The sequence below is a fragment of the Balaenoptera ricei genome, chromosome 11 (genome assembly GCF_028023285.1).
Source record: "Balaenoptera ricei isolate mBalRic1 chromosome 11, mBalRic1.hap2, whole genome shotgun sequence".
Classification (NCBI taxonomy): domain Eukaryota; kingdom Metazoa; phylum Chordata; class Mammalia; order Artiodactyla; family Balaenopteridae; genus Balaenoptera; species Balaenoptera ricei.
The window spans coordinates 26,093,642-26,109,580 of record NC_082649.1 but is presented as its reverse complement, the minus strand read 5'-3'; the positions used below and the strand labels follow the sequence as shown (position 1 = coordinate 26,109,580).

The following is a 15,939-nucleotide window of genomic DNA, read 5'->3' as shown; positions in this document are numbered from 1 at the left end:
TCTTGTCTGTAGATTTTCTGACAATGCCCTTTCTAACTGGTGTGAGGTGATACCTCATTGTAGTTTTGATTTGCATTTCTCTAATAATTAGTGATGTTGAGCAGCTTGTCATGTGCTTCTTGGCCATCTGTATGTCTTCTTTGCAGAAATGTCTATTTAGGTCTTCTGCTCATTTTTTGATTGGGTTGTTTGTTTTTTTTTAATATTGAGCTATATAAGCTGTTTATATATTTTGGAGATTAATCCTTTGTTCATTGATTTGTTTGCAAATATTTTCTCCATTCTGAGGGTTGTCTTTTTGTCTTGTTTGTAGTTTCCTTTGCTTTGCAAAAGCTTTTAAGTTTCATTAGGTCCCATTTGTTTATTTTTGTTTTTATTTCCATTACTCTAGGAAGTGGATCAAAAAAAGATCTTGCTGTGATTTATGTCAAAGAGTGTTCTTCCTATGTTTTCCTCTAAGAGCTTTATAGTGTCCGGTCTTACATTTAGGTCTCTAATCCATTTTGAGTTTATTTTTGTGTATGGTGTTAGGGAGTGTTCTACTTTCATTCTTTTACATGTAGCTGTCCAGTTTTCCCAGAACCACTTATTGAAGAGGCTGTCTTTTCTCCATTGTATATCCTTGCCTCCTTTGTCATAGATTAGTTGACCATAGGTGTGTGGGTTTACCTCTGGGCTTTCTATCCTGTTCCATTGATCTATATTTGTTTTTGTGCCAGTACCATACTGTCTTGATTATTGTAGCTTTGTAGTATAGTCTGAAGTCAAGGAGTCTGATTCCTCCAGCTCCGTTTTTTTCCCTCAAGACTGCTTTGGCTATTTGGGGTCTTTTGTGTCTCCATACAAATTTTAAGATTTTTTTGTTCTAGTTCTGTAAAAAATACCACTGGTAATTTGATAAGGATTGCACTGAATCTGTAGATTGCTTTGGGTAGTACTGTCATTTTCACAATATTGATTCTTCCAATCCAAGAACATGGTATATCTCTCCATCTGTTTGTGTCACCTTTGATTTCTTTCATCAGTGTCTTATAGTTTTCTGCATACAGGTCTTTTGTCTCCCTAGGTAGGTTTATTCCTAGGTATTTTATTCTTTTTGTTGCAATGGTAAATGGGATTGCTTCCTTAATTTCTCTTTCTGATATTTTGTTGTTAGTGTATAAGAATGCAAGAGATTTCTGTGCATTAATTTTGAATCCTGCAACTTTACCAAATTCATTGATTAGCTCTAGTAGTTTTCTGGTGGCATTTTTAGGATTCTCTATGTATAGTATCATGTCATCTGCAAACAGTGACAGTTTTACTTCTTTTCCAATTTGTATTCCTTTTATTTCTTTTTCTTCTCTGATTGCCGTGGCTAGGACTTCCCAAACTATGTTGAATAATAGTCGTAAGAGTGGACATCCTTGTCTTGTTCCTGATCTTAGAGGAAATGCTTTCAGTTTTTCACCATTGAGAATGATGTTTGCTGTGGGTTTGTCATATATGTCCTTTATTACGTTGAGGTAGGTCCCTCTATGCCCACTTTCTGGAGAGTTTTTATCATAAATGGGTGTTGAATTTTGTCAAAAGCTTTTTCTGCATCTATTGAGATGATCATATGGTTTTTATTCTTCAGTTTGTTAATATGGTGTATCACATTGATTGATTTGCGTATACTGAAGAATCCTTGCATCCCTGGGATAAATCTCACTTGATCATGGTGTATGATCCTTTTAATGTGTTGTTGGATTCTGTTTGCTAGTATTTTGTTGAGGATTTTTGCATCTATACTCATCAGTGATATTGGTCTGTAATTTTCTTTTTTGTAGAATCTTTGTTTAGTTTTGGTATCAGGGTGATGAGTTAGAATGAGTTTGGGAGTGTTCCTTCCTCTGCAATTTTTTGGAAGAGTTTGAGAAGGATGGGTGTTAGCTCTTCTCTAAATGTTTGATAGAATTCACCTGTGAAGCCATCTGGTCCTGGACTTTTGTTTGTTGGAAAGTTTTTAATCACAGTTTCAATTTCATTACTTGTGATTGGTCTGTTCATATTTTCTATTCCTTCCTGGTTCAGTCTTGGAAGGTTGTATCTTTCTAAGAATTTGTCCATTTCTTCCAGGTTGTCTATTTTATTGGCATAGAGTTGCTCGTAGTAGTCTCTTACGATGCTTTGTATTTTTGTGGTGTCCATTGTAACTTCTTTTTCATTTCTAATTTTACTGATTTGAGTCCTCTCCCTCTTTTTCTTGATGAGTCTGGCTAAAGGTTTGTCAATTTTCTTTATCTTCTCAAAGAACCAGCTTTTAGTTTTATTGATCTTTGCTATTGTTTTCTTTGTTTCTATTTCACTTATTTCTGCTCTGATCTTTATGATTTCTTTCCTTCTACTAACTTTGGGTTTTGTTTGTTCTTCTTTTTCTAGTTCCTTTAGGTGTAAGGTTAGACTGTTTGAGATTTTTCTTGTTTCTTGAGGTAGGTTTGTATTGCTATAAACTTCCCTCTTAGAACTGCTTTTGCTGCATCCCATAGGTTTTTGGATCATCGTGTTTTCGTTGTAATTTGTCTCTAGGTATTTTTTGATTTCCCCTTGGATTTCTTCAGTGATCTCTTGGTTATTTAGTAACATTTTGTTTAGCCTCCATGTGTTTGTGTTTTTTACGTTTTTTTCCCTGTAATTCATTTCTAATCTCATAGCATTGTGGTTGGAAAAGATGCTTGATATGATTTCAATTTTCTTAAATTTACCGAGGCTTGATTTGTGACCCAAGATGTGATCTATCCTGGAGAATGTTCTGTGCGCACTTGAGAAGAAAGTGTAATCTGCTGTTTTTGGATGAAATGTCCTATAAATATCAATTAAATCTATCTGGTCTCTTGTGTCATTTAAAGCTTGTGTTTCCTTATTAATTTTCTGTCTGGATGATCTGTCCATTGGTGTAAGTGAGGTGTTAAAGTCCCCCACTATTATTGTGTTACTGTCGATTTCCTCTTTTACAGCTGTTAGCAGTTGCCTTATGTATTGAAGTGCTCCTATGTTGGGTGCATATATATTTATAATTGTTATATCTTCTTCTTGGATTGATCCCTTGATCATTACGTAGTGTCCTTCCTTGTCTCTTGTAACATTCTTTATTTTAAGTCTATTTTATCTGATATGAGTATTGCTGCTCCAGCTTTCTTTTGATTTCCATTTGCATGGAATATTTTTTCTATCCCCTCACTTTCAGTCTGTCTGTGTCTCTAGGTCTGAAGTGGGTCTCTTGTAGACAGCATATATATGGCTCTTGTTTTTGTATCCATTCAGCAAGCCTGTGTCTTTTGCTTGGAGCTTTTAATGCATTCATGTTTGAGGTTAATTATCGATATGTATGTTCCTATTACCATTTTCTTAATTGTTATGGGTTTGTTTTTATAGGTCCTTTTCTTCTCTTGTGTTTCCCACTTAGAGAAGTTCCTTTAGCATTTGTTGTAGAGCTGGTTTGGTGGTGCTGAATTCTCTTAGCTTTTGCTTGTCTGTAAAGCTTTTGACTTCTCTGTCGAATCTGAATGAGATCCTTGCCACGTAGAGTAATCTTGGTTGTAGGTTCTTCCCTTTCATCACTTTACATATATCGTGCCACTCCCTTCTGGCTTGTAGAGTTTCTGCTGAGAAATCAGCTGTTAACCTTATGGGAGTTCCCTTGTATGTTATTTGTCATGTTTCCCTTGCTGCTTTCAATAATTTTTCTTTGTCTTTTATTTTTGCCAATTTGATTACTATGTCTCTCGGCGTGTTTCTCCTTGGGTTTATCCTGCCTGGGACTCTCTGTGCTTCCTGGACTTGGGTGGCTATTTCCTTTCCCATGTTAGGTAAGTTTTCGACTATAATCTCTTCAAATATTTTCTCGGGTCCTTTCTCTCTCTCTTCTCCTTCTGAGACCCCTATAATGCAAATGTTGTGCTTAATGCTGTCCCAGAGGTCTCTTGGGCTGTCTTCATTACTTTTCATTCTTTTTTCTTTATTCTGTTCCATGGCAGTGAATTCCACCATTCTGTCTTCCAGGTCACTTATCCATCCTTCTGCCTCAGTTACTCTGCTATTGATTCCTTCTAGTGTATTTTTCATTTCAGTTATTGTATTGTTCATCTCTGTTTGTTTGTTCTTTAATTCTTCTAGGTCTTTGTTAAACATTTCTTGCATCTTCTCGATCTTTGCCTCCATTCTTTTTCCGAGGTCCTGGATCATCTTCACTATCATTATTCTGAATTCTTTTTCTGGAAGGTTGCCTATCTCCACTTCATTTAGTTATTTTTCTGGGGTTTTATCTTGTTTCTTCATCTGGTACAAAGTCCTCTGCCTTTTCATTTTGTCTATCTTTCTGTGAATGTGGTTTTTCCTTCCACAGCCTGCAGAATTGTAGTTCTTCTTGCTTCTGCTGTCTGGCCTCTGGTGGATGAGGCTACCTAAGAGGCTTGTGGCATATCTTTCTAAGTTAAACTAAAGCATCAATACAATCATGATAAAAATACAAAAAAGATTTTTAATTTATATTAGACAACCTGATTTTAAAATTCAATGAAAAATAAACAATAGCCAGAAAACAAAATTTCAAAAATAAGAGTGAAGGGGTCTTCTGCCTGACATTAAAATACCTTATAAAACAGCTATAATTGGGGAGATCAGGTGGCGGGGTAGGATGATGCAGAGCTCACCTCCCCCAACAAACACATCAGAATACATCTACATGTGGAGCAACTCTCACTGCAAACAACCTGGAGGCTGGCAGAAAGGTTCTTCTACAACCAAGGCTGTAAGAAAATCCTCACAGAGTTGGGTGGGAAGGGAGGAGAAGCAATCAGCTCAGGACCCACGCCCCTAGCAGGGGACACAGAAGAAAAGGGGGATACCTCAGGCTCAGGGACCCTCCCTGGGGAGCGAGGGGTTTGAGCCACATATTGGGTACCCCAACCCTAGGGCTCAACACCAGGAAGATGAGTCCTGAATTGTGTCCCCCTCAAAATTCATATGTTGTAGTCCTGGCCACTTGTACCTCAGAATGTGACCTTATTTGGGAATAGGGACATTGCAGATGTAGTTAGCTAAGACAAGGTCATATTGGAGTAGGGTGGGTCCTTAATTCAATATGACTAGTGTCCTTATAATAAGGGAAAATTTGGGCACATAAAAGACACAGGGAGAACACCATGTGAAGATAATGGCAGAGATCAGGGTGATGCTTTTACAACCCAAGGAATGCCAAAGATTGCCAGCAGACTACCAGAATCTTGGGGAGAGGCATGAAACAAATTCTTTCTCACAGGTTGTTGCAGAAGGAATCACCTCCACTGACATCTTGATACCAGACTTATAGCCTCCAGAACTGTGAGACAATAAATTTCTGTTATTTAAGCCATCTAGTTCGCGGTACCTCGTTAAGCAGGTACTAATACAGACCGCTAACCCACACCATATACGAAAGTTAACCAGAAATGAATTATACATCTAAATGCAAGAGCTGAAGCTATAAAACTCTTAGAAGAAAATATAGGCATAAATCTTGTGACATTGGATTAGGCAATCGTTTCTTAGATAGGACACCAAGGCACAAGCAACAACAATAAAATGATAAATATATATTTCTAAGAGATATTGCCCTAGTCCAACCCAACACTCTCTCTCCCCTGGATGGCTTCAGTAGCCTCCATCCTTGCCTCCCTACAGTATATCCTCACACAGCAGCCCAAGACAGATCATGTTGCTTTTGCACTTAAAATTTTCCAATGGCACCTGTCTCACTCAGAATTAAAGCCAACATCCTTTCAGACCTCCCTGGCAGTCCAGTGGTTAGGGCTCCGAGCTTCCACTGCAGGGGGCGCAGGTTGAATCCCTGGTCAGGAAACTAAGATCCCACATGCCACACGGCATGGCCAAAAAAAAACCAACAACAACAACAAAAAAAAACCCCAACATCCTTTCATAGCCTCTAAAGCCATATGATCTGCTCCCAGTCATCTCCTACCACCCCCCTCACTCAGTTTATTCCAGTCACAGCAACCTCCTTGGTTGGAACAAGCTGAGCTCATTCTGACTTCAGATTTTATCATTTGGTGTTCCCTCAGCCTAGAATCTCCTCCAAGATTTCCCCAGGACTCATTCCTTCACTTCCTCCCTGTCTCCATCCTCCAGTGACATCCTTGTCATTTCTCCAATGCCAGTGACCATCCTATCACAACCACCACTCCCTCTGTCACTATTCCCCTGCTAGATTTTTCTCTTACACACTTACCTCCAGGACAGCAGGGACTTTGTTTCAATTTATTGTATCCTCAACATTCATAGTGACTGGCACATAGTGAGCTAAATAAATTGTTGTCATTATTATTGTTGATAATAATTAAAAGTTGGAGAGGCAGTGACAATGCCATTCCCATTTGAAAGCTGAAGTGCCTCACAAGGGTCCACACCTTAGGACCTAACACACAGAAATGAACCAATATTTTTTTTAAAAATCCTTTTAAGGGTACTTAGCATATGGGCAAGTGGTGATTTGGAATATTACTGATCACATTATTACATGTATTCATTACATACTCAACTGTTCTGTAAATTCCTTGTTGGTAGGACTCAGCCTGGTTCTCTTTAAATCCCCAATAGCAGTGTTGCTCAAACTGCCCTATTCATAGAAATTGCCTGAGGATCCTGTGAACATGCAGATTGATTAGGAGGTGAGAGATGGGGCCTGAGACTGCAGTTCTAACCAGCTCCCAGATGATGGAGATACTGCTGGTCCAGAACCACACTTTGAGAACCAAGGTCTTCAGCACCTGGCACAGGGCTTTCCACAGGGTGGCTTAGTCAGTGTTGAGGGATGGATGGATGGATGGATGGATGGATGGATGGATGGACTGACTGATACTGGTTGGTACTAGGTAGGTGGCAGGGTGGAGGAAGGGTTCAGAAGAAAGTTTAAATCCAGTAATAAAGAAAGTAGCAGCTAGAATCTCTCTCTCCTTCCCTTTCCCCTCAGTCTTACCAGAGATTAATTTGGACCCACCCAACATTATCCCTTCTCTGAGTTTTCCATCTTTCACTAAAATACAGAGGGGTGGTGTACAGTCCTCCTAGACAAACCCTTCGCCATGTGTTGTTGGTACAGCATACCTTGACAGGGTAACCAACTCATCTCAGTTTGCCTGGGACTTTCCAAGTTTTAGCACTTAGAGTTCCACATCCCAATTTTAACACTGAAAGTCTTGCGTCCTGGGAAACCCCTCAGTCCCAGCAAATTGGGACAGTTGGCCAGTCTGCCTGTGTGAGTCACTCTGTGTAGAGGACAAAGCTGACTGAGTCACCTGTCTGCCCTGGAGGTACCTGCAGTCCAGTGGGGGAGTCGAGTGGGGAAGGATGGTGTGGCCTGAACTGCAAAGGTAACTTTATAGGAAGATCAAAGCCACTTATGCATCTGGTGGGAAGACTCAAACCAATAATTATTGGGTTAATATAGAGTGTGATCTTTCACTCTGAGCACCACAGACCATCTGGCTCCCTCTTTAAATCACTGAGAAATAAGGGCAAGCTTGCTCGGTTTTATGTGCAGAGAAGAAACAAAGCAGGCCTCTTGATTTACTCTATAAGGCCAAGTAAATTCAGAAATCAACTGTTCCTTTGCACAATGAATTTGTAGCCAGGAAACACTACTTTAATAAGTGTTCTAAGCCATGAATCTTTGGCCAACAGAATAAACAATGACAAAAATCCAAGGCATTAAGGAAAAATTTTTATGCTCTAAAAATCATATATTAACATATAAAGCATGAGTGTTCCTGAGACTCTTGCAGTCTGGCTGGGTTGTTTTAAACAGGTTGTGTCCCTCAGAAAGCCTGGGGAGATCCTTGGTTGTCATGGCACTAAGACCCAATGCACGGGGCTGATGCTGGCAAGCCCCGCTGACTTCTCCATACCCCACTACTCAAATGGTAGTTGGCTTTGCCTGCTAGCCAAGTATCCAAGTGTACATCATTTTACAAACATTTGTGAAACACCCACTAAGTTCCTAGTGGGCCAGGCCTGTACTTCACATTTGCAAATGTTTTTAATTTTCAAGGGACTTTCCCACCTGTTGGCTCATTTTAATCTCACTCAAAACTAAGAGGTCTAAGCATTGTTCAGCCCATTGCATGGGTAAGACAGCACGGTGAGGTAGAAGCAGTAGGAGCCTTGGCGTCCCACAATCCTGGTTTGCATCCTAGCTCCACCTCTTTCCATCGGGAAGCCTTGGGCAAGTCACTCTTCGCTTAGAAATACTATTATCTCATCTGAAAAAATGTGGATAATAATTCCATCTTTCCAGCGGCTGTAAGCATTTAGGGTGTGTGACTACCTAGAAGAGGTACTCAGTAAACGATCCTGTGCCCATCTTCATCACTGTTAGGAAACTAAGTCCCACAGAAGTATCTGAAACTTCTAAGGTCACACTCCTGACTTTGGCAGGTTGAAAACCCAGGCACATGTCCTAACTCCCCCTCCTAGTGTCATTTCCATTTGATCAGATTGTCCCAATGACTCAATGATTGACCCAGTGATGCCTGACACCATCAGCCAAACTATGGTCCTTTATGTGGCAAGTGAGTTCATTTAAGGGCTCAAATGTCTATTACTCATTGGAAGAAATGCTGATGGCAGAAAACAGAAAGCTGTGAATCACAGTGGCTACAGAATTTATTACACGGCAGGACTAGATTCCTGCAGATTGGCAAGAATGCTAGCTTCAGAGGGTCAGATGCAATGCAGGTGCCCCCGGATTACCAATGTCTGCAGCTCTGGAAGGCTCCACAGCATCCAGTCTGGGCTCCACGTTTAGGAAGAGGCCTCCTCCACTGGCATTGACAGCAAGACCAGAGGGTCTCACCAACACTGAAATCTGATGCATTCCAACGGGCAGCAGGCCTGTCTGACACACCACATTCGTTTGGTTTGAGAAAATAACTTTGCAACTTGTTTTGTTCACTGTAACCTGCAAGGCCTCGGAGTCACCAGAGAAACTATTTCCAGTAATATAGACCAGTAGGTCAATGTCATCTTAAAAGAAGAAAGAAATTAAAAGAAAGAAATCATCTCTCAGTGATATCACTCCATTTACAAGAACTCTATCAAATATTCATTCCCTCTCACCTTCTTCTCCCAAAATTCAAGGAATTAAATGTTGATTCATGTATTGGAATCTATATTGATTTTAATAGCGTAGAGCCCTCATCTTAAATTTTCTCAAACTAGTGATGAGAAATCACTAGTCAATAAAAAATGGGGAAAAAAATAAAAATAAAGAATATTTCAAAACAAGGGACAAAGAGAATACAACATTTTAAGTCATCAAAAATCCACCATTTCGGGGCTTCCCTGGCAGTCCAGTGGTTAAGACTCTGCACTTCCACTGCAGGAGGCGCAGGTTCGAACCCTGGTCGGGGAACTAAGATCCCACATGCCGCACGATGCAGCCAAGAAAAAAAAAAAAAAAAAAAAAAAAAAAATCCACCATTTCAAATCATAACCATTTCATTTAGATTGGCTAAAAAATTCACCTTCTGCTGCATCATTCAACATCTACCCCATGAACGGACACACCTTCTACCCACAAATCACCAGGTACACGGCCTCCAACAAGTCACTCTCAGTCTAAAGTTCATGCACAGAAATAGACCCACAGACATAGAAGACAAACTTATGGTTACCAAAGGTGAAAGGGGTGGGAGGGGGATAAATTAGGAGGTTGGGATCAACATATACACACTACTATATATAAAACAGATAACCAGCAAGGACCTAACGTATAGCACAGGGAGCTATACTCAATATTTGTAATAACCTATAAGGGAAAAGAATCTGAAAAAACATATATATATATGTATATATATGTGTGTATATATATATAACCGAATGACTGTACTGAAACTACATGACATTGTAAATCAATTATACTTCAATAAAAAAATAAAAAATAAAGTTCATGCCCATCTCAATGCCAAGTGCACAACATACCGAGGGCATACCACACAGAGTGGACCCGGGGAGTTGACCCCTCAAGGTATTGGAAGGAACAGGAACCTGAACAATGAGCTGGTATGTCATTCACTCGCACAACCACCTGGAAAAGACAAAAGCATTAAAAACAAACATACATGTTTCATATGCTCAAGGGTATTAATAAAGTACTTGTGAAGTTTGTCCAAATTAAAATGTGTTAATGATTCACTTATTCTCTTTTTTTCTTTCTATTTTCCAGTAATAGACCCTAAATTGTAAAGCATGACTCCAAACATGTTAGGCTTTTTTAAAACGATGGTAAATATGTGGAAACCTAACATTTTTGCAATTAAATATGTTCAATCTGGAGTAAATTCCTTCTCTGTCACATAGAAGTAAATTCAAACTGAGTGAGAACTTTTTATCACTTTATATTTTCAACTGAGTACCTACTTCCTATGAAAAGCCCTGTCTTTGCTGGTAAATGCCAGTGAAGTAGGCACCTCTGTTCTACCATTGCTACATGGATGTATAACTGAAGATCAGAGTGTATTTGGACATTTGGCTTGGGGTCTTTTTTATCCTAGAATGGGAGGTGCCCAAGAATAAATTACATGTCTTTTCCTCTCACTGGGACTAAGGTTAATCTAATAGAACTCTACAATACTTAGAGATAAGAAAGGTGAAAAAGATTGAACTCCGATTCTCTACATATAAAATAAGGATTAAAAGCACACACACTATATTTATGATAGTGTTTGCTTATAAGGGAAAGGGTATTGGGATGGCATGAAGGCACAGGTGATAAGAAACTCTTCATCTGTACTGTTTCACGTTATTCATAAAGACCAAAAAAAAATAAAATAAATACATCAAATGTTGGCAATTGTTAATCCTCGTTTGGGTACCCAGGTGTTGGTTATATCATTCTTTATAGTTTTTGCATTTCAAAATTGTCTCTAATTAAAAGCAGATGACTTATAACAGGAGTATGGGCAGATGGGAAATAGCAAAGGACATTTTAAAGAGAAAAGGGGTTGACTTAGCTCATTTACTTTCCAAGGCCACTGTGTGGAGGTATAAATCATGTGTAGCTAGAGAGGTTCTCTATTTTTGGTACCATAGTAGCATCAATAATTATAATAACAGGATGTTGTATATACAAAGCACTTATATTTTCAGCATACTCTCCATACCCTGTGGAGGTAGAAAAGCACAGCCACAACTGTCTCTGTTTTGCGAATTAGAAAGCTGACCCTTAGGATTGGTCCACATTACAAATCAGGAGGGGCTGCAGTAGACCTGAAACTAGTACTTCACTTTGGGTGGCCCATCCGCTCTCACCTGAGTGTACTGGTTGGCAGTGACCAACATGTCTCCAAATATGGGTCCAAGGAAGACTCCACCATCATATACCACATGAGTGGTTACAGCAGGGTTCACTCCCGTTAGGTTTTCATCAGATACCTAAGATGGTTACAGTTCTGGTGAATTCTGCCATGGAATGAAGTCTAATCTTGCTTAAAACAAATAACAAAGGGTGTTTTCACATTCTATTTAAGATAATCAGATAGCTAGAAAGTGAAAATGGAGAGACAGGGGCTTGAAATCTAGTAACCTAACAGTAAGTAATGGCTAATGAAAGCCGCAGTAGACTAGAAGAATATTTATATGCAAGTAGAGTTACCCAAAAAAATGCACACTATACTGATCTTCTAAGTCTTGAGATATTTTGTTTCCATGTGCTTTTCTATTTTACAAGTTTTCAATCCAAAATATTAAAATAAAATGTCAGGAAACAAGTGCCATGAGATGACTCCTATCCTTCCTCCATCTCCACCCAAGGATTTTGTATGAAAACCAGATGACCCGCAATACCAAATAACAAGAATAAAATTTCATCTCGGGTTTCACTTCATAAAATCAAACGCTAGATGATCGTTAGATTATTTTTTAAAACCCTAAATATGCAAGAGCATCTGGTTTTGTCATTATCCAAAGACAGCAAATCCTTTCCTAAACTTCCTTCTGCTGTGCCATCTGCCTCCATGATAATCTAAGTCAATCACATCTGCTTAAATTATCCAATAACAGATGTAGAATTATTGTATGGTGGACCCTGACCAACAACTTCTCTACCACATCAAGTTAGAAAAGGTGATGTTGGGTTTAAACTGCTTTATCAGCAATATGAGATATAAAATACGTCTTGAAAACTTTCAGAAAGATCATTGAACCCCTTTATTTGAATATTCCAACAAAATTCACAAATCATGACAGTTTTCATTCATATAATTCTGATTTCTTTTTCACAAAATTGCTCCAGAGCACCAAATCCACAAAACCAAAAGGGATACCATACATACCCTTATAAAGCTGGGCAAGTCCCCAACCTGGTTGGACCAGGAGAGAGTCCACACATGTTCATAGCAAGACTTTAGATCCTCCGTCACAGTGAAGTCATTGACATTGAGGTACCTAGATGTGAAGTCATCAGCGTTGGTTTGTAAGAGCTTTTGGAGGTGACTAGCTGAGATGTGCACAGGGACAGCTGGGGGAGAAGGTCATGATATAAAAAGTACAGGACACTAATTAGTCCACCTTGCAGCATCTCATCATCAAGACAGCAGAGAATACACATCAGAATGCCTACTACACGTGCAGAGACCATCAAGTTCAAGAAAATCCTCAGTCCAGTTAAGCTATTTTTAGGGCAAATATAAGTAGGTGCTCACTTTTTATATCACGGTCCCTTTAATCAGCATCACATCTCTCAAGCAGAGGACACAATCGCATCAGACAAACCTATCTCAACTGTCAACTCAAAATGTAAATTCCAGACACCCTGGTAATCCCTGAAAGTCTAATTAAATATTGGGTTTTCCCCAGAAAAATTTAGCTGGCCCTGTGAACAGGGAAAAGTTGGCTGGCCACCTTTCAAAAGGAGTAGGGAAGGCACAAAGCAGCTGACACCCATAAAAACTTAGCCAACCAAGCTGAGGAATGTTGGCATTGAACTTCGGTTTCTCCATTACAATTTCCTTTAAGCCTAACCACCTGCTTCCCCATCTCACATCCCCGTAGAGAAATAACAGCACTTTGGGCTTAAGCCTTGCTGTGTTTGAACACTGTTTCATGCTTTACCAAAAGTTTCCATTTCCTTAAGTACTCCCAACATCTCTGTGAGGTGGGTCATCTAGATATCCTAACACCTCCTTGAGAGATGAAGAAAATGAAACCCAGTGTGATTCAGAAGCTTGTCAACCAAGTGAGAGGGGTTTAGATTAAAACCCAGGTTGCCTTCTACCTACTCAAGAGCTTTCCTTTTGAATCCCACACTGCCCTGGAGTGTTAGTGAAATACCATTGTATTTCCAAAATGCAAACAACATTCTCATCTTTTTAAAAAAGATTTAATACACCATTTGAGGGCCATTTCAAATGGCCAGGTGAAGGCTGGCTTTCCCCCCGGTTGTCTACAGGCAGTGACGTGAGGAGTATCAGCAACAGGATATGACAGCAGGAAAAGTCTCTCTACAGACAGGCTGCAGCTTTCTCATTTGTGAGAAGGGAAACAGCACAGTAATGGGCTTCAGAGGCAGGGCTCTGATGCACTTACTCACCCACTTATCAGACTCCAATAGCCCAGGGGCCATCAACTTTTCCTAATTTGCCCTACTATAGTAAAAACTCCACTCCATTCCTCCAGCCAAGAAGATTCTTTGCAAGTCCAGCATCCTTCTGCTTGAGAGGGCAGAAGACTCCTGGACCATGTGCCAATTTTTATACGGCCATTCTCGAGTTCTCCTGAGCCTCCTTTCTGATTCCTCTATGTTTTTACCAAATAAATAACATATTATAATCACGTCTAATCCTGTCCTTTGTGAGATGTGTATGTACTTGAAGATTTAGAAACTGTTCTACCCTCATCGCAGCTGAAAGCTCTTTCTACATGTGTTATGATTCCTAAAATCCTCAAAATCATGTGGTGTCACTGTGAAGTTTAATTTGGAAGGGCCGTGGCTACCGTGGATTTTGGCCTAGGAAACTCTAGAGAGAAGAGGACCGAACTGAGAAGCAAAGACTCAAGTTCATACCTGGACCCTGCCATCAACTATTTTTATGAGCTTTGGCAAGCCTGAGTATAGTGGGCTGAATGGTGGCCCTCAAAAGGATATGTCAGTGTCCTGATCCCAGGAAACTATGAATATTACTTTATAAAGCAAAAGATGTGGTTAAGGATCTTGAGAAGAGGAGTTCATCCTGGATTATCCAGGTGGGCCCTAAACACACTCATACACAGGAGAGGAAGAGACAGTGTGACCAGGGAGGCAGCAGTTGGAGTGATGCGCCCGCAGCCAAGGGATGCTGGCAGCCACCAGGTGCTGCGAGAGGCAGGAAACAGATCCTCCCCTAGAGCCTGAGGAGGGAGAGTGGCCCTGACAACAACTTGATTGTGGACTCTGACCTCCAGAACTGGAAGAGAATAAATTTCTGTCGTTTTAAGCCACCAAGGTTGTATAATTTGCTATGACAGCCCCAGGAAGCTAATCCACTCAGTTTCCACATCTACAAAACTTAAAGATTGGGATCATATTAACAATGATATGCGGTTGTTATTGCCCAGATCTTTAACTTTAAGAAGGTCATTCTCAGACACTGGAAAACAAAATAACTGTAAGACTGTCACCCTGTCTGGCAGGATGGTGTACAATGAGAAACACTGCACTCCCAATGGCCCCTTTACCAGGAATCACTGTGTTAGAAAGCTGGATGCGAAAGTGTCCTCCTAAAGGTGGACTTGTCCTCTGTAGCCTCTGTGTTGTCACCTGGACCAACCCGGATCCTTCTTCTGCTCCTCCAGTGGGCACAGAGCTGTGACATATCAGAAGCAAAGCATTAACCATGGGGACCCTCCAGCAGCTGCTCCAGACAGAACAGAGCTCCATCTCAAAGACCAGCGGTCTCCCATGTTCCCAGACCATGAGCTCAAGCTCCCAAATACTGTGCACCCCTCTCCCATCACAGCAGAGAAAATGTAAGGTAAGTATGAGGGTTCTTTAGGGCATTCCACAGTTCCCCTCTATTGATCCTGGAAGCACAGGGATGCAGAGCAAAGAGTGATGACTCTGGTCTCCACAGCTCTGGTCCTGACGCAGAGTGGAAGGAGAACCCAGTGTTCTCTAACCGCATTTGCACAGTCAGATGAAAACTTGGGCCCTAGTCCACAGACCCTCTGCACTCACCATCCCCAGCAGAAACAGGCCACTCCATCTAGTGGAGTCCTTATCCAGCACCTGTATGCAAACACACTGCCTGACTAATCCTGCTTTTAATACAATAAATAGGTCAAATACATCATGACACACCATGAGATGGAATACTATTCAGCCATTAAAAACCATATCTAGAAGCAGACTTAATGAAATGGGGAGATATTCCATTTATACCAGTAGGTGAAAAGGGCATGTTACAAATATAGTGTCTTATGTGTGGTCCCAATCTGAGATTTAAAAAGTAAACATATACATGTATATATTCATACAAAAACTGTTTGGGGAAAAGGCTGTAGGAATATGGATCCAATGCATTAACAGAAGTTATCTCTGAGCAGAGGGATTCTGAGTGCTTTGTAACTTTTTCTAAGTGTTTTTCTGTATTTTCCTAATTTTCAACAACAAACATGTGTGATTTCAATCAATAATATTACTTAAGTGCTACATATTGATGTGCATACTTAAACCATACAGAAATAGACTGATACTATCTGTTTTGGGGGCCACTCTGAAGGTTGTCCTGACTTGCTCAGGCTGGCGGCTTCCAGAAGGAACTAAGGGACTTGAGGAAAACTCAGAAAGGGAGGTTGTGGGAATTCCCTGGCGGTCCAGTGGTTAGGACTCTGCGCTTCCACAGTAGGGGGCACGGGTTTGATCCCTGGTCAGGGAACTAAGAGACCAAA

General features: G+C 40.3%; 1 protein-coding gene across 18 annotated transcripts in view; it reads right to left on the bottom strand.

Moving 5' to 3' along the window:
- PKHD1 (PKHD1 ciliary IPT domain containing fibrocystin/polyductin) overlaps positions 1–15,939 on the bottom strand; it is a 471,129-nt gene that overhangs the window by 415,464 nt on the left and 39,726 nt on the right. For 17 of the 18 annotated variants that reach the window (XM_059938510.1, XM_059938512.1, XM_059938518.1 and 14 more), the window contains 5 exons: positions 14,728–14,855; positions 12,348–12,532; positions 11,326–11,448; positions 9,997–10,102; positions 8,767–9,039 (listed from right to left, as the gene is read on the bottom strand). In XM_059938510.1, the coding sequence (XP_059794493.1) occupies positions 8,767–9,039; positions 9,997–10,102; positions 11,326–11,448; positions 12,348–12,532; positions 14,728–14,855 (815 nt within the window). The remainder of the gene's footprint in view (positions 1–8,766; positions 9,040–9,996; positions 10,103–11,325; positions 11,449–12,347; positions 12,533–14,727; positions 14,856–15,939) is intronic. The other variant, XM_059938522.1, reaches the window with a different exon arrangement.